Consider the following 23,510-nt stretch of genomic DNA (forward strand, 5'->3'; position numbering starts at 1 on the left):
AGCAAATGAGTGCTGATAGACGAGCTGTCTCGTTGATCGGCGCTTGTTTTCACGGCGCATATTGTGTTGTGTAAAATGACCTTAAGAAGGGTAAATCCTTGCTCTTTCTTCAGATGTCCAGGAGAATATTTTCTTGTCGAGGAGCTTCCACTTCTAGCACCAGAATTCCAAGAGTTAGGGACTGAGAAGAGGATAGAGGTATGAACTCTCAAAGAGGATGTACTCATAGACCAAGAGAAAGGGGAAAACACAATCTTTCTTTAGCATTCTCATATAGTTTCTGCTGCCAGACGCCACGGTGGGCTAAAGAATTGGCAACTTTCTATTCAGCCTGGCGATTACAGGAGTTAGACACCTGAGTTGTAAATATCATCTCAGAAGGCTATTCAATAAATTGCCTTTCTCTTTCAGAGCCAAAATTTCAAGTCACCAAAATTCCATCTCGAAGTGTAGCAGATCTTTGATAACCGCTATGTCAGAATTCATACAAAAAAGGGAGAAGTGCCCCTGCCATTAGGAGGATAAGTGTGTACTCCCCTCTGTTTCTAGTGCCAAATCCGGAAGCAAAGTTCAGAGTCATACTGGACCTCAGATATCTAAACTCTTTTGCCAAAATAGTAAAGTTTCGTATGAAGACCATAAGATTTGCCATCGCTCTGCTATAGGAAGAAAGTTTTAAGTTCACCTTTGATCTAAAAAAGGGGTCTATCTTCGTATTCCTTTAAGAAGATGCCACAGATGATTCCTGAGAGTTGTCTTCACAGTGGATGGTGCATTAAAACACTACCAATTAGGTGCTTGCCGTTCGAGCTATCGTCAAATTTTTGCACCGGTGGTGAGAGCAAACATGATAATTCTTAGAACAAAAGGTATAAAAATAATACCATATGTACACGATTGACTCATCGTACCCAATTTATCGCAACGGCTGAAGGACCTCCTTTACAAGGTGATGGATTTTCTAGCTGGCCTATGTTAGGTCATAAAGCTTGAGAAGTCGCATCTGACTCAAAATTAACGCTTCCTAGGTTTTATTTTAAATACCATAAACTTGACAATCACACTCAGTTAAAATGGAGGAAGTTATAATACTGTGCTCTGCCGCTATGACTGTGACGGCGATGTACAATATGAAGCAATTTAAGGATGAAGTGAACCTAGTGCTCGCCGGGGCGACAAGTTTCAGTCAGACAACTAGGTTACGGTCAGTTATCTAAATCCCCACTGAGGCACTAAATCTCTGCATCTCCTCAGGGAAATAGCTCAGATAATGAAGTGGGCAGAGGTTCATGTCAGAGACTTTATGGGAGTTCACATCAGGAGCAAAGCCAATGTTTGACTAGACAGGCTAAGCTGACATCAAGCCATTCCAGGGTAATGGGAGCTCAATCTGGAGCTCTTCAACCAAGTAATACGCAAAATGGGGAAACCAGTTAAAGATCTTAGGGCATCTCAAGCCAACAGGAAGACTGCAATTTTTCGCTCTCTTTTCTGTCACGACAAGCCTTTTGCTCCGGATGCATTTTCGATTACATGGAACTTCGGCCTAGCTTATCTTTCCACCAATATCAGGCATCTTTAAGGTACCGAATAGAAGAAGATCCGATAAGAGAAAGCATCAGTGATTGCATTATTCCCATATTGGCCAAGAAGTGTTTGTTTTCCCATTCTAGTACAGATGGTTCAGGGCAGCTTCTGGAAACTGCCTCAATGGACAATTCAAAAGAAGATGTACTGTCACAGTTACAAAGTCTTCAGTCTGATGATCTGGAAATTGATAGGCCCATATGACAAAACGTGCTTTTTCAGGGTCTGTTTTAGAGACATTAATGCAGTCCAGAGGGCTTGCTACTACTCAAATTTACAAAAGAATCATTAACCTCCTTAAGACATAGTGTGTGAAACAGGAGAAAAGAAGGGAAGAGCCATTGATACAGGATATCTTGAACTGGATTTCACAGTGGTCTAAGCCCCAGCAGCCTAGCAATTAAAATGTCTTCTCTTTCAGCTTGGTCAGGCAAGTCGATTGTGAGGGAACCACTAGTAAAAAGGTTTATGAGGGCCATAAGAAGGTTTGGGCCTGAAAAATTAGAACCTTATCCCAGTTGAGACCTTTCTTTGGTTCTAAAAAGTCTTAGCGGTTCCCCCTTTGAACCCTTAGAGTCTGCGGAGTTCAAGTTTTTGACGTACTGAGTCCTTTTCCTATTTAATTCGCCAAAAAGGGCAGCAATTGACACACTCTGGCAGCCAAAGAGTCAAATATCCTGTTCCTTCCAGGTAGAGCCATGTTGAGAACATCAGTCTTTTCATCCTAAAGTCCCTTCAGTTTCACACATAAATCAACAAATCAGCTTACCTAGTTTTCTATCTGAGGATCAGGGGGATTCAGATCAGGGCCTTATCCTCTCGATTTGGCCAGTAATCTGCGCATATACTTGGAAAAATCAAGGGCATTCAGAAGATCAGAAAATCTTTTCATCATGTTTCTAGGTGAAAGTAAGGGACTTAAAGCCTCAAAGGCCACCTTAGCCATATAGATAAGATAAATAATTGACCTCTTTTATAGACTGGTGATTAAGACTCCTACAGAAAGAGTAAGGGCTCACTCAATGCAAGCTATGGCAGCCTTTTGGGCGGAGAGAGGAAGATTTCCAGAAGATCAAATTTGTGGAGAAGATTCCTGGTCAAGTGTTGGTATAGTACCTTCATAAAACACTACAAACTGGACATTATAGCTTCGGAGGAAGCAGTTTTTGGATTTACTTATTCTTTACACCTGTCCTACAAGCAGTGGGGGAGTTTCTTGTTGCTGTTTTGACTACAGAAAAGAAGAATTATGGGAAAAAAATATAAAAAAATTTGAAAAATACACTTAATTGGTGTCGATGCAACCATAATATTATAAAACTAATGCAGCATTTATCCAGCGCGGTGAACGCTGTCAAAAAAATAAATAAAAATCAATGGCAGAATTTTTGTTTTTCTGTTAATCCAACCTCCCAAAAGAAAGGAGTAAGAGGTAAAAAAATAAAAGTCATATGTACCTCAAATGGTACCAATGAAATATGGAGCTCATCCCGCAAAAAACAAGCCCACACAAAGCTATGTGATGGAAATATAATAAATGAGAAATAGGGTTTTTTATTGTGCAAAAGTAGTAAAACATAAAAAAAAGCAATATATATATATATATATATATATATATATATATATATATATGGTATATGGTATCGTGAATACAAACAAAAAAAAATGGTGACATTTTTACAGCTTTTTTTGCACGTTTTTTTTTCCAAAAATGCAGTGGCCATCGTAAGTCTACAGTAAAATATGAGAAAGCCTGCATACACAGCATTTTTAGGCCGGGTTCCCACATAGCGTAAACCCTGCAGAATTTCCGCAACGGAATGCTGTGCGTAAATTCTGCAGCATTTACAGTAGCAACAAAGTGGATGAGATTTAGAAAATCTCATGCCCACGCTGCGAAAAAAAAACGCAGCGTAAATGTTAATAAATTGACCTGCGGTGCAAAATTTAAATCCTCAGCATGTAAATTCATGCTGTGTTTTAGTTGATTGCGGGTTTTCACCATTGAGTTCAATGGGGATGCAAATCCCGTCACAGAAAGCCAAGTGTTTCGACTGTTGCGGCATATTCACGTCGATTACGCCACCAAAATTGCAGCTATGAAAAAAAACAACATACTTACCCAGAAGTCTGTGTTTCTTCGTTCAGTCCAGCCTCCTGGGTTGACGTTGCATCCCATGTGTGACCGCTGCAGCCAATCACAGGCTGCTGCGGTCACATGGGCTGCAGCATCATCCAGGGATGCTGGACCGTACTGCACAGGAGGGATGCGTCGCCATAACAACGGCCTAGGTAAGTATGAGCGTTTTTTACAATGTGGTGCAGTTTTTCGGACGGAATGTACTATATGATGCACAGTTTTTACGCAGCATATCATTAGGGTATGTTCACACGGCTTATTTATGGACGTAATTCGGGCGTTTTCCGCCTCGATTTACGTCCGAAAATGCGGCTCGATAGCGTCGGCAAACATCTGCCCATTCATTTGAATGGGGTTACGTTGTTCTGTTCCGACGGTCATTTTTTTTTACGCCCCGCTGTCAAAAGCCGGGGCGTAAATAGACGCCCGCGTCAAAGAAGTGCCTGTCACTTCTTCAGACGTTAAATGGAGCCGTTTTCCATTGACTCCATGGAAAAACAGCTCCATTTACATCCGTAATTGACGCAGCGAAAAAGCGCCTGCACTTGCCATGACGGATGAAATTACGGAGCTGTTTTCTCCTGAAAATAGCCCCGTAATTTCAGCCGTAACGGACGCTGCCATGTCAATATACCCTGATAGTGTTTTAGCATCAATGGCATTGTTTTCAAAACACAGCATGCTCTAGGTATGGCAATTTATCTGGCGCTTTCTCCATAGACTTTTCTACAGGACTTTAAAAAAGCCAGGTAAAATGCCTTTACAAAATGACAAAAACACATGTAAAAAAAGCTCATTAAAAAAGCTCTAAACGCATGGGGTTTTTACATGCATTTCAAAACGTTGAAAAAAAAAAGTGTGTGTGAAGGAGGCCTTGATATGGTTGGTTGGATTTAAGCTTTGGCACAGTATGCTTGGCGGAAAGGCTAAGCTAGAATGTATCATTTAAACAATCACCTTTCATTGCAGAAAAAAACACACCAGTTGTAAGAGACCTATCTCCATAATGAGACCAGTCTCTCCATAATAAGATCTACAGTATATGTTCATAAAGAGGCAATATTTGTATTGAATTTTCTTGCACATTGTAAATATCTATATTTATAACCAATGTACATTGTGCTACTTAGCTTTTAGTTGGTATTTATAACAGCACATGAGAGCTTGATAGGTTTACACAAATGGCTCCTTCCAAAATGCTGAGACTTTCCACTAAACACACTACTATCCAGGGAATTACATATGGGATTTTCACCGGATTCAGACAATGCAAATGTCTCCACATTTCTCACAAATGTAAATTTAATTGAATTGCTAAATCGCAGATAAAACTCAGTGCTAAAGACAACAAATACATAATGGATTTTTGGAAAAATACATAAAACGCATGAAACTCTATTTCCATTAATATTCTGCATTAGAATATTTTCCTTTTATTGTTTTCTCCTATAATATATCTGCCAAAGATAAATCTCTACAAGATTAAGTCTGGAAATGGGTTTTGTAAAATGACATTTAAGAAAAAAAGGTGAATAAAATAGAACGTTTGCATAAGGATTTAACATGGAAAACAACTGCGACTTTCCAGGGGAAAAGAGCTATAAATGTAAACAATTCCAGAAAAATTCCCAAATTTTAATAATAGTGTTTTTACTCTTAAGAATTTTGACATAAATAGTTGGTGGTGAGAAACAAATTTTGTTTTATTTTCACCAGATTTCTGGTAAAACCACAGTATAAACATGACATAAGAAAATGTGCTCCTAAGAACATGACACAAGATGACAACGGAATCTTTTGACTGTCCATGGTACATGGTATACAGAGTGTAAGTGATATTGATGTGTGTTCATATTCTTACTGATCATCTGAAGGTTATTAATTTGTATGGAATGGATGCCAACAGAAGGAAATGAGGCCCATTCCCGAGATTATGGGTCTTTCTAATGCAAGTGTGAATGAGCTTTTACATGTCCATGTTTTTAACAGTGTCCAACTGCACAAACATATGGATATTTGAATGTGTATTTATTACAAGTTATCAACATCCACGTGTTCTCTTGGTAGGTCAAATAAAAATGGATCTATCTTCACGCATGCTCACTAACATTTATAGACTGATTCCATGCTTTCATCTTTACCAAAATGAAATTCATCCACAATTGCTTGGCAAATTCTTTTACCAACCAATTGTGATACTGAATAGGTCACACAGAATAGAAAATCGATTGTATTACTGTACCTTGTGGGCACAGGAACCTCCGTGAGGGATCCAAACATTACAGCATCCTTTAGCCGGACAAAGGCAATAAAAGGATTTTCCAAGAAGTCAACTTCTCCCACAAGGACATTGGAGGCTTCAGCATCTCTTGGCAATTTCTTCATGAATTTGTTCTTTAGCTAAGAGTTAAGCAGAGACATAACATGAGTCAGTTGCATGAACCCTACATTTTATAGATAGGGAGATTGCCAGCTGATGGTAGAAAATGAATAATGATAGAAACACGTCACCGAACCTCTAAACATGCATGAGTGCATGCAAAGGTGTAAACACATAACCACCCATACATAACATACATAATAATAGCCTCAATCCTGTCTATAGTATTATCTATAAATACTGTAAGTGCTGGAAAGAAAAGCAAAAAAGATGTTGAGTCACCACAGACCACAATGTGAAGCACCGGTACATATGGTCAAACATTTTACAACACAAAGATTGACAAGTGTGTTCGATGCCGACGCTTGCAAAAGAAGGTCTAGCAAGGTCTAAATATATATACTACAGGAGAAGAGACAAACCCTATTATATTTAAATTGGAATGCCACACCTGTTGAACCTCTGCTAAGTAAGACATCTCTAATCGAAATAACTCCAAATTCTAAAACCTCTTAAATTTAATCAAAAACATTTTAATATTTTTTTCATTGGTACAGGTAGAGCGACCATGTTTGAACTAGACAATTCTTAACTCAAGAAGTTATGCTTAGGAATTTTCTAATTTACCTGTCCATCATTCTAAAGTACACAGTCGGATGTTGTCAAGAAAATATAGGACTGTGACCTGTTTTGTTGTGTGAGCTGGTTTGTGAGGTCTAATCCTCATATAATAAATTCAACTCTGAACGACTATATATTTATAGCCTATAACTAACTCAATGAATTCAGCATAAACACTAAACAAGATATGGGTTCCCATAGTATCCTTTTCTGAATAATAATTTTTAAAGCCTAGGGAGGAACCCAAAAAAGAAAGAGTGCCATAAGTCACTGATAGGGGATCATAGCTCTACACAGTGTCAGACTGGGATTTCTTGGGCCCACCAGTGGAGATGATTCTGACGGCCCATCATCATGTATCTATATAGAACCTGTGCATATCCATATTTAATTGCATTGAAAACGATGTTATCATTGCACACAGAGGAAATATGATTAATAAGGTCGAACCCTCCCATGAAAAATGTAATGAAGAAATAAACCCTAGTGGAAAGTGATTGGCTGAAATGTCAGTTCCAAATGCGGTTGTCTTCCTGTGGGGCCCACTTTTTTCAGAGACTGGGTCCACCAGAGGAACTTCTGGTTCTCCTTGGGCCACTCTGACCCTGGTTATACAGTATACAGCAAATAAAGGGAAAGCATTGAGCCTGTCTGCCATTTTGGATTTCTATTTCATTGGCTACCCACAGTTATCTCTACTCCTTATGAAGATGTCTGGTAGCCACTTTTGCTACTTTCTACTTGAGACCTGTTGGCACAAGAAGAAAGTGCCGTCATATATTGGTGTCATGTCTTATACTGCAAGAGTCAAACAAATATTCGCATGGGCAAATGAAGAAAAAATAAACCTATCCCATACAGAGAAGTTTTTTTTTGATGGGCTTGACTAAATAGATGCTGTTCCTATTTTACTTTTTACAAAGTAAATTTCTTAAAAAGAAGGAAAAATGTGTTGCAAAATGAAAATATAGCACGGAAGCACTAATCTGGTTATTAGCAATGTAACAGTGACTTAAACATGTCATGTCTCAGTGAAGTTAAGACGTATGTTTATACAGAAGCCCCAACATACAAGCATTATACAAACAGGAACACTGGTGGAAATCAAATAAAAAAACGTACAGATGTTGGGTATATCTGTGTGGTTCTGAAGTTAAAGCATAAAGGAATACTCGAGTACACAATAAGTAAAGTTATTGAAGAAAGCACTGTATATAGTTACAATGTTTAAGATATTACCTGTAGGAATTTAGTCCCTGGATCAGATCTTGGGGACCGTTGTTACAGGAATGGGTAGATAGAATGCTATGGCCCTATAGAAACAGTCCACTAATTAAATGGACTGAACTTTTACAGAAAATATATGAAGTCGTTGTATGAGATCAGGAAAAAGTGTCAACTATTTTTCAGTAAAAGCGTCTCCATTGTCTACGGGCTGTGCCTGCTATTGCAGCTCATCCCCATTCAGGCCTAAGGACAAGAGTGACCTTTAAAAATAGGCAAACCTTTTGTCCTATTCCAAAACAACCCCTTTATATGTGGTCACATTTAGTGCCCTCTGAACTTTATTTATAGGGTACTGGAGAATCCCTTTAATAACCTAATCTTGTTCACCCTTCCTACCGGTATCATGCAGTGCCAAACATGCAGATTCTCTCACCTGTTTCTGCTTGACAAGATGACATTTGTAGGCCTAAAAAATTTCACAATTTAGCTAGAGTATATTTTACAGTAATGTATGTATGCCAATAAAAAAAACAACAGAATATCATCTTAGACTGAGATCAGTGGACCACACATTTGATTGATTCCCTCTGGAAGCTACGTCCAAAGCTACGGATAAGCACCTGAAGGATAGGATTTTAAGAGGAAGCGTATTAGAGTTCTTAACAACTACAAAGTTCTTAACACTATAAGCAGTCCCATGCGCAGTCTATTCTCATCCAGAATCACAGATTATTAGATATTGATGGTGCATACAATGTTGGCTTAGAAAGTCTTTACGGAATCATAGATATAGGGAATCATTAGTCTCCACTGTGTACATTTTTACCATTTTATTTGATTCTTATTCTGTATAGCTGTTTTTGAGTAAGCTTGACCATCTACACCGCTAATGGCAGCCATTACAATGTTCATACAAGTTGCCTACAATACCCTGAGTGGCGTGAAAATCTAGTTATTTTTTTAATGGTCAGTCTCTAGTACGGCATATGGACGTCATAGGGGATGGCGTCTTTGCTTGGGCCCTCACTAAATGAGCCAGTTTAGGGAGCTACTAACAGGCAGCAGCCCCCTGATTTGGTGGACTTAGGCTGTCCATGTACTACATATAAATAGCTGTCATGTAATACCACATTTCTGTCTGGCTAACCGCAGCTACAAAATCACCTACATGCCAGGGGTCTCGGGAGTGGTAGCTCCCATACACCAGGGGTTGTTTGTGATGAGCAACTAAAGGTATTCTATATAAATAACATCAAGAAAAATGTGTCACTTGCCAAGATGGAGCACTGGTCAGAAGATTCTCAACATTTTATGACTAGTAAAAAAAAGTTCACTGACAGCAATCTATCATGTGCGATTAAATATTATTTTGCTTGATATTTTATGTAACTACAAATTAACTTCAAATTGTTATCATCAGATATTCTCTAAAATTGCCATTTACTCGCTAATTTGATCTGGTAGGAATCCAAGTCGCCCTGACTGGACAACCCCTTTAAGGTCAGGGGCCAGCTACTTTTTCATGAGTATTGGATAGCTTTGCTTCTTTAGGGCTATGTGCATCTTTAAACTCTTTTTGTTTTCTAATAATACAAATAATACAATGTTTAAGGTGATTTTAAGCAACTTTTAAATAGTTTTTTATTTTAAAAAATCAAATACTTTTTGAGATACCGCTTTTATGTATCCTACAAACATAGAAACTGTATCTTGCTGTCAAAGCTGATTCCGTCAGGTCAGATGGACTGATGGCTCGGCTGAAAGTTGGTTCTGCGTGTCTCTGGTTTAGCTGTATCCTGCGTGACCAGCTTTCAGCCGAGCCGTCAGTCCAGCTGACCTGATGAAATTTTCCTTAACAGCAAGATACAGCTTTAATGTATACAGGATACATAAAAGCTGTATATCAAAAAGTAAAACTTATTTTTAATTTAAAAAAAACAATTTAAGAGTTGCTTACAATCACCTTAAACATTATTTTATGTAAAAAGAATGTGTTCAAAGGTATACATGGCTTTTAACTTAATACAGTATTATGTGATCACTCTCTATATTATGTGATCACTCAGTTTCCCTTTGTCTAATCTTACATTTTGTTCTAAAAAAATTAAATGTGACAAATACACACTAAAGGGGTTGTCCACTACTGGACAACTAATGACCTATCAACTGGATAGGTCATCAGTATATCATCGGTGCGGGTCCGACACCTGGACCTCGCACCGATCAGCTGCTCCGGTTGCCTGCAGGCACCAGATATTATTGCACAATATGCAGTGTACGGAGTCGGAAGCAGTTTGTTCCATACATTGCATAGCGGCCGTGCAGCTGAACAGCAGCTCTGCTTCTATTCACTTGAATAGGAGCAGAACTGCAGTACTGCAGCTCGGACGCTATTCCATGGCCGGAGCCAACTACTTCTGGCATGGACGTCCGGTGTCCGAAGGCACCACCGTGGATTATGTACTGATGACTTATCCGGTGGACAGTTCATCAGTTGTCCGGTCATGGACAACCCCTTTAACAGTGGATATCTGGAATTCTTTTTCATATCACTTTAATTAAACTTCAATTTCATACTAAAATGGATTTCATTTCAACACATAAGATACAACCACAATTAATGTAGACTACTTAAGATTCCCGATGTGTGATTAATTCATCCCAGCCCAACAGGAACACTTTACTTGAATTATAAATAAGCGTTGATATGGAGACACTTAATGAAAACGTTTCCAAAAACAAATGCTTGGAGACGTTTTATCTCTTCTTTTATTGTACTGTCTACCGTGACTCCCCAAATGTATTCACATCCTTCCAAAGTGTCTTTTGTCACTACAAGAGACTATTTGTACAGGTCTGCAGTTTGTAATAGGTTGCCAGCATTCTCAGGCGACCATGGAGAATAGTCACATTTTACCATTTTGTAATCTGGGCTGTTTAAGGTTGTACAAATGCCAAGTACATAAATCAGGGGTGGTCAAGCTAGTAGTCTCTGTGGGCCTTAAATGTATTCACTGAACTCAAAAGATAGTGGTGTTTACAGCGAAGTCTACTAGTCTAGTATAAATGTACAGATGACAGGTCACCAATATAAAAGGCAATATTTCCCAATGGTCCACAGCAATGAACTGACTGGGGGGTCCTGGTCTAGGACCCCCTGCAATCAGCTGCTATTGCTGAGCAAAGCAGTTGGTCCATCCCCATATCCCTTGCAAGAGAGATGCTGCATTACATGGCACCCATTGAAATCATGGGTCCGTCTATGTGTAGCATGGGCGAGATGGGTCCTTTAGTGGGAGCGCAGCATATCACTAATAGAGTGTCGTTCTTAACAAGGGACCTTCCCTTTAAAACCATATTTTCCTGAAACTATACATTCCCTTTGAAAAAATTCACGTTTTGCATTTTTGTGTGTTTTTCCACTGCGCTCTTTTTAGTGGAAAATCATAATGCTTAGATGTTTTACTGGGTGTTTCAATGCCTTTTCATTTTTGCGATCTTTGCTTGCTCTACATATAAACAAAGCTTCCGTTTACTGACAGCAAGCAGTGGTCGTGAAAATAATATGGAATTGAAACACCAAGTACATTAGAAAGTTGCAGAATTTGCATTACACAAGGATTCATCCTTTTAAAGATTAATTCTGGGCAGTGCGACTTTTCATATCTATGGCACATATGATTGTCTGTGTTTCCTCAGCTACAGCACAACTAAAAATAACCACAGTATATACGAATGCATTATAGCATAAATCTTTACTGATTTTCTTCTTCATCCGTGCTCCGTATAAAGTTATAAAACCTTGAACAGTATCTTTTTGAGGATTTGCTCAATCAAAGTATGGCTGGCTGTGCTTTGTTCAGAGCTAAGTGGAAAAATAACTTCTACTGCCAACAGATTAAGGAAAGTAAAGTAGAGTATTACAGTAATATCATCTTTAGAGAAACTAAGATTGGGCCAAAGAATTACAGTAATATACACAGGTAGAGCTATTCAGAAAGTATTATATTTATCACACGAATGTATAAAATAAGAAATGTAAACTTTCAAAGTCTATCTAAACATCCAAAGTCATGAATTTCTGTAAAAATAGCATAAAAGGATATGTTCACCATTTTACACTTTCTAAAAAAAAGTTGAGTAACTTATTAAGCTCAGTGAATTTCTTTTCTTGTACTGATCCCTAGCCCCCACTGCATGGCATCCGTCACAGGCCTCCTTTCACATATGCATTGGGAAGCACCAGTGATGTCACTGTTTGTAGATGGACAGTTTTTACTGGAGCTTCCCAACACAGCAGAGGCTGCCCTGCCCCCAGATTCTCGCCCCCTGTCAGGCAATGTGAGCTTTGTGGGATCCTCTGGGATCCACACAGAGAACCCTGCACCTTGACAACGACCCTACCGCACCTTCCGAGAAGCTGGAGTCCCCAGCTACTTTGAAAGTCCCCGACTGCTATCTCAGCATGGGGAAACTTTGTCACTGGTGCTTCTCTAGGGTAGTTCCAGTGACATTGCTGGCCAGTTACGTCACTAGAGCTACAGTACTTAAGGGAAGCACCAGTGACGTAGCTTCGCCGGTCCAAGATAGCAGCCGGGGACTCCGGCTGAAGCCCCGCATGGCAGCCCACAGGACATTTCCCCAAAGGAAACACTTAGATAAAAGCTGGAGTCCCAGCTGCTAACTTGTTCTGAAAGCGACGTCACTGGAGCTTCCCTGAGGTAGCCCCAGTGATGTAGCTGGCTAGTTACAGTGATGTAGTTTCACCTGGCTGAGATATTAGCTAGGGACTCTAGTTGAAGCCCCGCACGGCGGCCCAACACTTTGATAACACCAGGAGTCCCCGGCTGCTATCTTGACCTGGGGAAGCTAAGTCTCTGGTTGTTCGGAAGTTGTGATAGGGCCGCCGTGTGGGTATGGGCTTCTCTGTGTGTATCCCAGAGGATTCCACAGAGCTGACATTGCCTGAGGGTGGCCAGAGTCTGAGTGTAGGGCGGCCTCTGTTGTATCCGGTAGCTCCAGTGTAACTGTCCATATATGAATAGTTACGTCACTGGAGCTTCCCAACGTATCCGTTAAACGGAGGCCAGAGACGAATGCCTAGCAGTGGCATCCGTCACCCATAGGCTATAATTGAATCCGTTTAACGTATATGTCATGAACAGGGTTATGAGGGTTCATGACGTATCAATTAAATGGATACCATTATAGTCTATGGGTGATAGATGTCACAACGTACTTTTAATGTATATGTTGTGAGCTTTTTCCTAACGTAGGCAAAAAACATGTGCCTGAGGTGTTAGGTCTGTCTTCAAGCTTGCTGACGGTTTCCAACACCAACAAGCAGGAGTAAAGATCTTGGATTTCCAAAGGTGACATCCAGTAATAACGACCATTTCACTGGCCAAATATGTTGTCGCAAAAATTTTGACAAAAACTAAATTGCATATAAACTTTTAATGCTATGAAATGTAATTCTACATAACCATGCCATTCAGGGACTTCAACTGCAATGACTTCCAACGTTTATTTCCCATCTATGGAAAGCAACAAAACTTAGAGACAACTAAGGGCCATGGTGTTAACATTTCACAAGGATCACTAGACAAGAGAAATTCTGCCCATGCGCCAAACTATTTTGCTTGGTGCAGTTATTAGTAGTACTTTCTGTGAATAGTAAGTAATTTCTTCAGATGCAAATCCATATTCTAATAATCTTCAGATCTATTTCCATACATACTAGTATGTGTGAATGATAATAGCAGCTTTTTTTCTAAACTGCACTTTTACAAGCTTTGTACATCAGGTTTACTGCTCCATTTGTTCTTGTATTATGTTTTCACCTTGATTTGTATCTACAGTACATGAAATTCTCCATTACATCTCTCTCCTGTCCCTGCACAATGAGCTTCCAGGCAGTCTTATTCTCTATGCTGTAGATCAGAGCCATGCTGCTTAGTACTCATAATCGGATTACGGAAAGCAGTCTATCAGCAGCTACCTCCATCTCTGAAGGTGAAATCATTTCACCTCCAAGAACACCTATGGCATGTAAAATCTATCAAGATCCCCTTACTTAGCATTTGCTGTACACTTATTACATTATCATTCATTTTAATTCACAGGCACCAAATCTCAATAGGAAAGAATCAAACTGGACTCGGTGACCTCTACTCGCCACAAACAAAATCGGTTCTAATATGGTATGATGGTTTTACATCTACTGTATAAGCATTATTTCTGGAGAAAATAATACCCAGTGTGCTTATAGTTTGTGTGTTAGTATACACCTAGTATAAATAGAATCCTAAGAAGGAGAATGTATTCTGGGGGTCCTCCTCTTACTAGATATGCATTCTGTGAACGGAACACTAATAAAGGTTGTTGATACACATCAGGCCACCGGTTCAGCCACTGTGAACAGTCCATTCACTGAATTTGGACTGTTGTATGGATGTAGCCATCTTGTAGGTGGTGTCTGTATAATCCTCATGGTTGGGAATGTGCCCATCCCTGTAGGCTTATTATCTCAATCGCTTCTCCTTGTAAAAAGATAAATTCCAATTATAAGTTTACACCCGGAAGCTTACAATGAAATTTCCGTATATAATATTTAAAGTTGCTGCAAACTGATAATAAACAGAATACATTAGATTAGTAAAATGAAGGAGCCGTTTCATGCTGAGTATGATAAGTATAAGGAGCACCAGTCAGCTCAGTAGGGTGTTTTCCTACGTAGTCTAACTCTGCCAGCACTGATTGGACAGTGTCAGAGTATGTAGGGACACACCCCATTGACAAGGGGAATGGTCAATTTATTAATACATTTCCTGGGGGACTAACAGAGGGACCGCACAACACAAAGTGCTAAGAAAAGATGCTTCAGAATTGGTATTTTATGGAGAATACAAGTGTTTACTAAAACAGACATGCCACTAGAGCCGACAGGTCCTCTTTAATTATAAACCTGTCCAAGCATGCAAAGGCAAATTAGATATATAACAGATGCAGCACAATGTAAGGAGGTATATCAGAGCACTTACTTGATCTTTGTCAGGCTTATCTGAAATGTCATTCAGACTAGAAGATGTCATGTTTTGGTGTGTCATTGTTGGGCTGCCTATAAGAACACACAGGTATATTAGCCTATTTCTCAAGAATTTTTAAAGGCATATAAATAACATACTGTATACTATGCTATTGGAAAGACACAACATCAGCATCTAAGGGCCTGTTCACATCAGCATTCTGTTTCCGTTGATGGCTTCCGTCAGATCTTTCTGTCAGAGGAACCCATCAACGGAAAGGCAAACTGAAACCATAGTTTTCTTTTGCATTACCATTTATTTCAATGGTAAGGCTTCCATTGCTGACTGAACTATTGATTCCGTCACAAACGGAAACCTTACGGAACAGAGACAAAACGACAACCATTAGCAAGGGAAGCATTACTATTGATATCAATTGTAATGCTAACGAAAAGTTATGGTTTCCGTTTGCTTTTCCCTTGATGGGTTCCCCTGATGGAAAGGTCTGACGGAACCCATCAACGGAACCTAACGCTGATGTGAATAGGCCCTAAGCAACATAAAAACATAGGGAAATACACTATGTTGTACCAAGCAAGGAGTCAAGCCGTTTCTATAGACATACACCATAAATACAAAAATATATATACAATAATAAATATATCACCAAAACCCTTATCAACTCGAGACACTTCTATTTGTTTTTCATGGTTGACAACATGATAGCTCTTGGAAGTTTCTGTGTCTTCTATTGCTTTTAATGGATTGGTTGGAGTGGGACCATCAATGATCTTGTCTTGCTGCATATTACAGATACAAAAATGTTGCTGGAGGGGAGTTGTATCACTCTGTTTATGGCTTCGTTGATTTTAATCTGGTCTAGATAAAGATTAAGGGTTCAGATGTGGCAAAAAGTTTCGCAAAAAAAAATTACGCAACTAATCTGCTGCAAACTTTGCATAAGTGAGGGTTTAACCAGACGTGGCGGATTTCACAGTGAACTTATTAAAGGTTTCAACCTTTGCATTGCAATCCGCTACTTCTCTGCAACAGACTGAGGATACTGCAGAATATAGAATATATGTAAATTCTGCACCGCAAACTATTTTCCACACCGTTTTTTTCTGAACTAAGTAAAGCTATAGAAACAAAAATAAAATAAAAGCTTGCTGTGGATTTTCACTGCAGCCTGTCCGCAGTGGAATTCCGCTGCAAATCCGCCACGTCTGAACATGCCCTAAGGGTTCATTCAGACATGCGTATTGTACCTGTACACCCAGACCCAATTCTACGGTGATTTAGGTTTGGTTCACTAGAATCGTGGTGGGCTCCAGTTAATGTGACTTTAATATGGACCCTAAAATGTGGCTGTATTATGGCCGTGGGACACTGGTCTAAATATGGATTGCTGTCCACTTGGAGCCACTCGGACAATTCTTGATATCTGTTGTTGTTACATAGCATTGCAACTTAAAGGGGTTGGATATATTTCTAAAAGGGCAAATGGATTTCATAGATGGGGAGTGCCCCACTGTACGAGAAGTGCATGGAAAATGTCTGGCTGGCCGCGGCTTCCCACAGAAAAATCAGGTTTTGCCGTGCAGTTCCCATATGAAAAGGTTGTCTTTGGTTAAAGACAAATATTTTAAAGTTTGTCAAAGCTGGACGGATAATTTAGCATAATGGGAATATCAACTTATCCTACTTTTAACAGTCAGTATATTTCATGTACTAGACCCAATGTAACCTGCTGAGTACATTGTAATGACAAGGACATAATCTATTGTAAAGAATAGTTTCAAGCTTTCCTTAAGTACAGACGTAGATCCAGTGAAAGGACCCCATGTGGGTTTACAGTCTGTTATGTTACATAAAACTAAAAAGAACATTCTATGGATTTCAAAGTTGGAATAAAAACGTCCTAGCAATTCAAATGCATTAACAAATTACATATTTAATGCATATTGTACGCAGAAACTATGCGGTTGGCCTGCTGTGAAAATCTGTCATTTGAACATATTGAGCTGTTTCAACCTAAATTGTGTCCCTTGACATTTCGCTCCTATACATTTAACAGTAAAAATACCAGAGCACGAAAAAGCATAATTGTTTTTAGCAAATTAATAAACAGGAAAAAAATGTTTCTAAATTGTGTATGACTAAGTTTTACAATGACTTTAAGAAGCACCAGGAGGGCTCTTCTCGCCCACCACAGAAATAATAAGGGTGGGTATAAAATGCAATTTTACTGCTTTAAATGCTTATTTCAATTGTGCTATTATCCCACAGACGTGAAGCAAAACAGTAAGGAAGAATGGGACTTCACAAAAACAGCAACAGTCCCCTCCACCCCCAATTCAATTACACTTCAAGTTCCAAAGAGTCGTGCTATTTCCATACCAGATTTTAATCACGTAGGACCTGGATATATGCTGTGTTTATAGCGCATTGTACAAAATTATTTCTATTTAAAATGCATTAACATAGCCGTATTAACAGCGTACTAATTAAACAGCTTGACAGTAGATAATATAGCCAGTTGACACTCAAAAGTACTCTATTAGGCCTGAATTTTGGACTTTGGTACTATATTTTAAGGTAAATTCTGTCAAGCTGAAGTGAATTAAATGTAAGTGCACTTACTGTTAAGTTATATACATTTTAGAAAAATCTAATGGGTGTTTTAAATAATAATGTAGCAATAACAAAAAGAAAATAATTTTATTTTATTCACATTATTCACATGTAACGTCGTTGTTCCTAATTTACCAAGGGTACTTCTTAATAACTGCTATTAATAATCATCCACCATATTATTTTATGGTTATATCGCAAGACCTCCTCTCAGTCCCCTATAATTTTTTTAAAAATGTACCCACAAATTCTTGATCCATTTCTAATCCCAGTTGCCATTTTCCTCTGCCTGTTAGTAAGTATATGGACCCTTAGCCCTTTCTCTCAATGTGGGGGAAAATTTTGGTTCTTCACAGGACCACATAGATCCAGCAGTGTCATCCAATGGCCATGCTGCTGCTCTTTACTAAGCACCGGCCTAAATGATTCAGTCTGCTGCTAGTTTTCAGAACAGCGGTGACTATATTTGGAGTTTTTAGCATTAGGCCTGATTTACACGAGCGTGTGCGTTTTGCGCGCGCAAAAAACGCAGCGTTTTGCGCGCGCAAAAGGCACTTGACAGCTCCATGTGTCATCCGTGTATGATGCGCGGCTGCGTGATTTTCGCACAGCCGCCATCATAGAGATGAGGCCAGTCGACGTCCGTCACTGTCCAGGGTGCTGAAAGAGCTAACTGATCGGCAGTAACTCTTTCAGCACCCTCGACAGTGAATTCCGATCAAAATATACACCAATCTGTGAATAAAAAAAAGACGTTCATACTTACCATGAACTTCCTGCTTCCTCCAGTCCGGTCTCCCGGCCATTACCTTGGTGACGCGTCCCTCTCTTGTCATCCGGCCCCACCTCCCAGGATGACCCGGCAGTCCAAGTGACCGCTGCAACCTGTGATTGGCTGCAGCCTGTGCTTGGCCTGTGATTGGCTGCAGCTGTCACTTGGACTGAATTGTCATCCCGGGAGGTCAGACTGGAGGAAGATCATGGGAGTTATCGGTAAGTCAGAACTTCTGTTTTTTTTTACACGTACATGTATATTGTGATCGGAAGTCACTGTCCATGGTGCTGAACCAGTTTAACTCTTTCAGCACCGTGGACAGTGACTGTCTCCCGACGTCGCGTACCGGAAAATTTTTTGCCGAGTTCGGTCAAAACGAGTTCGGCCGAACCCGGTGAAGTTCGGTGCGCTCATCTCTAATTTGACACTCCGTTTGGATGTTTGTAAACAGAAAAGCACGTGGTGCTTTTCTGTTTACATTCATCCTTTTGACAGCTCTTGCGCGAATCACGCAGTTCGCACGGAAGTGCTTCCGTGCGGCATGCGTGGTTTTCACGCACCCATTGACTTCAATGGGTGCGTGATGCGCGAAAAACGCACACGATTATAGAACATGTCGTGAGTTTTACGCAACGCACTCGCGCTGCGCAAAATTCACGCATCGTCTGCACTGCCCCATAGAGTAATATAGGTGCGTACGACACGCGTGAAAATCACGCGCGTCGCACGCGCGTATATTACGCTCGTGTAAATGAGGCCTTATTGTGGCAGATAAACCAAATGTAAAAAATAAAATAAAAATAAAACCTGCTAGTTCATAGAACAAAAAAAAATTAACACAATAGTTTCTAATAAAAGTGTGGCTCCAGAAACTTCTTGCTGGACTTAAATAACATCCTGGGTGAAAAAATCCTTACTCCACCCTGAAGCTAAAAATGTAATCCCTCCCCCCTCACATTCATAGCAGTCCTGGAGGCTGAGATATAAACTGTTGTTTTCAGACTTCCTGCACAGTAGATCTGGTTAGGCAGTCACAAGGACTTCACAATTGACATGGAGGAAACAAGATAGTGTCCAGTAAATTTATTTTCCTAACTAACAAAATAGTGGATTATCGTGGTCAAAAATAATGTATTTTTGGCTCCTAAAATGTCATTCCCATCTTATAAAGGGGTTTGCTATCCCTTTATGAACACTTATGTAGTCCGATCTCGGGTACCCCCACCGATCCTGAAACTTAAGAGATGGAAGCACTGCTTTAGCGCTGCATCCCCTTTAAAGTTTTCCCTGCATGGGGGCACTCCAGACCACCCAGCTTTGCGGCGAACTGCAGCCGGCCCAATTCACTTAAAACGGACTGTGCCGCATTTTTCTGCACAACGAGTGGCTGGGGCATCACTGTGCAGGAGCTTTATTGAAAAGGCTGCAGCGTTGCTGTCCTTTCATTCTCAGGGTCTGTGAGGGTCCTAGAGGTCGAAACCCTGTAAAGCGAATGAACCCGATGTGGGATATTGCCCTGCATAATGGTTGCATCAGTTCAGGCACATAGTAGTATCGGTTTCACATGATTGCGGTTACAGTGACAACTACATGCAGTCTATGTACAGTACACAAAATGGACACAATGTGCAATCTAACAACCTGTTTTACGCTCACGGTGTGGAGGTGGTTCATGCACCCATGATTGGTATCGATCTCTCTATCTTTCTCTTGGGGTATACAAACATGGACCTCACTATCTCATTTGCAATGCGAGGAGATTCCAGCATCCACCGCCTTGTCTCAGATCCAGGATGCAGGGAGACTTGATTCTCCACCTGCAGGGACTACCAACACAATGAGCCTTGCTTATGCCTACTTGTCCCAGGCGTCCAGCATACAGTGAACTGTAACTACGTCAGGCCCCATCGCTTCACTGGATCACTGGTACCACTTTAACTCTCAGTAGTTCACAAGCTCACTAGCTTCCACCGCCCTACTGTGACTGAACGGACTCCACAACAGGACCCGCAGCTTTACATACAATGTCTCTTTATACGGCCTCACACACACTTGCTTCTGTTGCTGCCCTCAGCAGCCTCAGTTTCCCTCACTAGGTAGCCCGCCTGGATCTTATTTAATCGCTTGTACTGACAATTCGTCTCATCAGTCCTCACATTCAAGCAGCTCTACACTTTGGCTCTACATCACTCTTTGGAGCTCACAGTGTTTCTCACTGCACTGTCTGGAGCCAGCGCACTCTCCTTCTTCGGCTGCCTCAGTGACTCTGGTTCTGTATTAAGCAGCCTCCCCCACTTCTCTCAGAAAGCACACTATTATCTATTTTCCTAGAAGCACCAGGATCTCCTACAAGCCCATATTGGTTCTACCACACTTTGTTCTCCTCTTCCTGCTGCCTCCCCTTTAAAACATATACAGTGCAAAACAATGGACAGTGACATCAAGGGCTTTCCCAGGCTCAGTGGTTAAAGTAGCGCTGTGCCCAGGGAGTTCTCTACTAGTGGACAGTGAATGCTAAAGCAGGGAGCTGACTGTTCCTTGTTTCAGCATAGGATTCAACTATATCTGTGTCCTGAGGACAACCCCACCGATCATAAAGTGATGGCATATCCTAGGGATTGGAAACCTCTCCAAGTCCCTATTCTGTGTTAATAAGCAAAACAAATTCACTTTTTCGTCCAAGTCAGTTCTACATGCACAGTAGGTGCTAAAACCACTCTCCAGTGTGAAAAAACAGCACCATAGATGTAAGCTACCAGAACCAGGATGCATTCTTCATTATTTAGAATTTTCCCAGAAGGCCAGTTATAGATAAATAGCACACCTGTATTTAGGTAAAATCTTTCAACTGTTTGTGCTTATTAACTGCAGTGATATTAAAGGGATTGTCCGGTTTCAGCAAATTATAGTTGTTTCTTGTATAATTAAAAGTCATACAATTTTCCAATATACTTTCTGTATTAATTCATTATGGTTTTCAAGATCTCTGCTTGTTGTTGTCCATGGTCATGTGATGAACACACAGGACTGATTACAGTTAGGCTGGGTTCACACGAGCATGTTACGTCCGTAAAGGACGGAACGTATTTCGGCCACAAGTCCCGGACTGAACACACTGCAGTGAGCTGGGCTCCTAGCATCATAGTTATGTACGATGCTAAGAGTCCCAGCCTCGCTGCAGGATCACTGTCCTGTACTGTAATCATGTTTTCAGTACGGGACAGTAGTTCCACGGAGAGGCAGGGACTCCTAGCGTCGTACATAACTATGATGCTAGGAGCCTGGCTCCCTGCAGTGTGTTCGGTCCGGGACTTGCGCCCGAAATACGTTCCGTCCTTTACGGACGTAACATGCTCGTGTGAACCCAGCCTTACAGTATGTGTTTTAGAGCTGTGTCTTCTAATGATCCTTGCACCTGTGTGATCACCACATGACCATGGACAGAATTGTATCTACTGGAAGTAAACAATAAATGTTTCTACTGAATGACAGTAAGTAGAGATCCTTGAAAACTGTAAGGAATTAATACAGAAAGTATATTGGAAAATTGTACTACTTTTAATTATCTAAAAAATAACTTTAATTTGCTGAAACTGGACAGCCCCTTTAAGAGGGTAAACCACTGGCATCAGAAGAAAGACTTGTTAGCACATGAGATGTAATTGCATATGAGCATCTATGCAGCTGTAAGCACAAAGCTGGTCACGTTTTTTGTTTTTTTTCCTTATGAAACTGAACAACAATAAACTGTTAAAAATGCATAGTGGGCTCATCAAACGCATCCAGGCACTACTCTGCCAGTGTGTTAAAATTGCATTGATGGTCCATGAAGTGAGGAACATATATCGCATAGGAAAATGAAAGAATACATCCATTCCAGATATAAAGCTGTAATATAAATGAAGATATATATATATATATATATATATATATATATACACACTAACGTTCAAAAGTTTAGGGTCACTTAGAAATGTCCTTATTTTTTAAAGAAAAGCACAGTTTTTTTTCAATGAAGATAACATTAAATTAATCAGAAATACACTCTATACATTGTTAATGTGGTAAATGACTATTCTAGCGGCAAACGTCTGGTTTTTAATGCAATATCTACATAGGTGTATAGAGGCCCATTTCCAGCAACCATCACTCCAGTGTTCTAATGGTACATTGTGTTTGCTAACTGTGTTAGAAGGCTAATGGATGATTAGAAAACACTTGAAAACCCTTGTGCAATTATTTTAGCACCGCTGTAAACAGTTTTGCTGTTTAGAGGAGCTATAAAACTAACCTTCCTTTTGGCTAGTTGAGAATCTGGAGCATTACATTTGTGGGTTCGATTAAACTCTCCAAATGGCTAGAAAAAGAGAGCTTTCATGTGAAACTCGACAGTCTATTCTTGTTCTTAGAAATTAAGGCTATTCTATGCGAGAAATTGCCAAGAAACTGAAGATTTCCTACAACGGTGTGTACTACTCCCTTCAGAGGACAGCACACACAGGCTCTAACCAGAGTAGAAAGAGAAGTGGGAGGCCCCGCTGCACAACTGAGCAACAAGACAAGTACATTAGAGTCTCTAGTTTGAGAAATAGACGCCTCACAGTTCCTCAACTGGCAGCTTCATTAAATAGTACCCGCAAAAAGCCAGTGTCAACGTCTACAGTGAAGAGGCGACTCCGGGATGCTGGCCTTCAGGGCAGAGTGGCAAAGAAAAAGCCATATCTGAGACTGGCTAATAAAAGGAAAAGTTTAATATGGGCAAAAGCATACAGACATTGGACAGAGGAAGATTGGAAAAAAGTGTTATGGACAGACGAATCGAAGTTTGAGGTGTTTGGATCACACAGAAGAACATTTGTGAGACGCAGAACAACTGAAAATATGCTGGAAGAGTGCCTGACGCCATCTGTCAAGCATGGTGGAGGTAATGTGATGGTCTGGGGTTGCTTTGGTGCTGGTAAAGTGGGAGATTTGTACAAGGTAAAAGGGATTTTGAATAAGGAAGGCTATCACTCCATTTTGCAACGCCATGCCATGCCCTGTGGACGGCGCTTGATTGGAGCCAATTTCATCCTACAACAGGACAATGACCCAAAGCACACCTCCAAATTCTGCAAG

At 40.3% G+C, this 23,510-nt stretch overlaps 1 protein-coding gene across 5 annotated transcripts in view; it reads right to left on the reverse strand.

Moving 5' to 3' along the window:
• Positions 1–23,510, reverse strand: part of SLC4A4 (solute carrier family 4 member 4) — a 238,071-nt gene that overhangs the window by 46,376 nt on the left and 168,185 nt on the right. For all 5 annotated transcript variants that reach the window (XM_075860692.1, XM_075860695.1, XM_075860697.1 and 2 more), the window contains 2 exons: positions 14,999–15,075; positions 5,970–6,127 (listed from right to left, as the gene is read on the reverse strand). In XM_075860692.1, coding sequence (XP_075716807.1) covers positions 5,970–6,127; positions 14,999–15,075 — 235 coding nt within the window. The remainder of the gene's footprint in view (positions 1–5,969; positions 6,128–14,998; positions 15,076–23,510) is intronic.

Source organism: Rhinoderma darwinii, chromosome 1, assembly GCF_050947455.1.
Source record: "Rhinoderma darwinii isolate aRhiDar2 chromosome 1, aRhiDar2.hap1, whole genome shotgun sequence".
NCBI classification, from domain to species: Eukaryota; Metazoa; Chordata; class Amphibia; order Anura; family Rhinodermatidae; genus Rhinoderma; species Rhinoderma darwinii.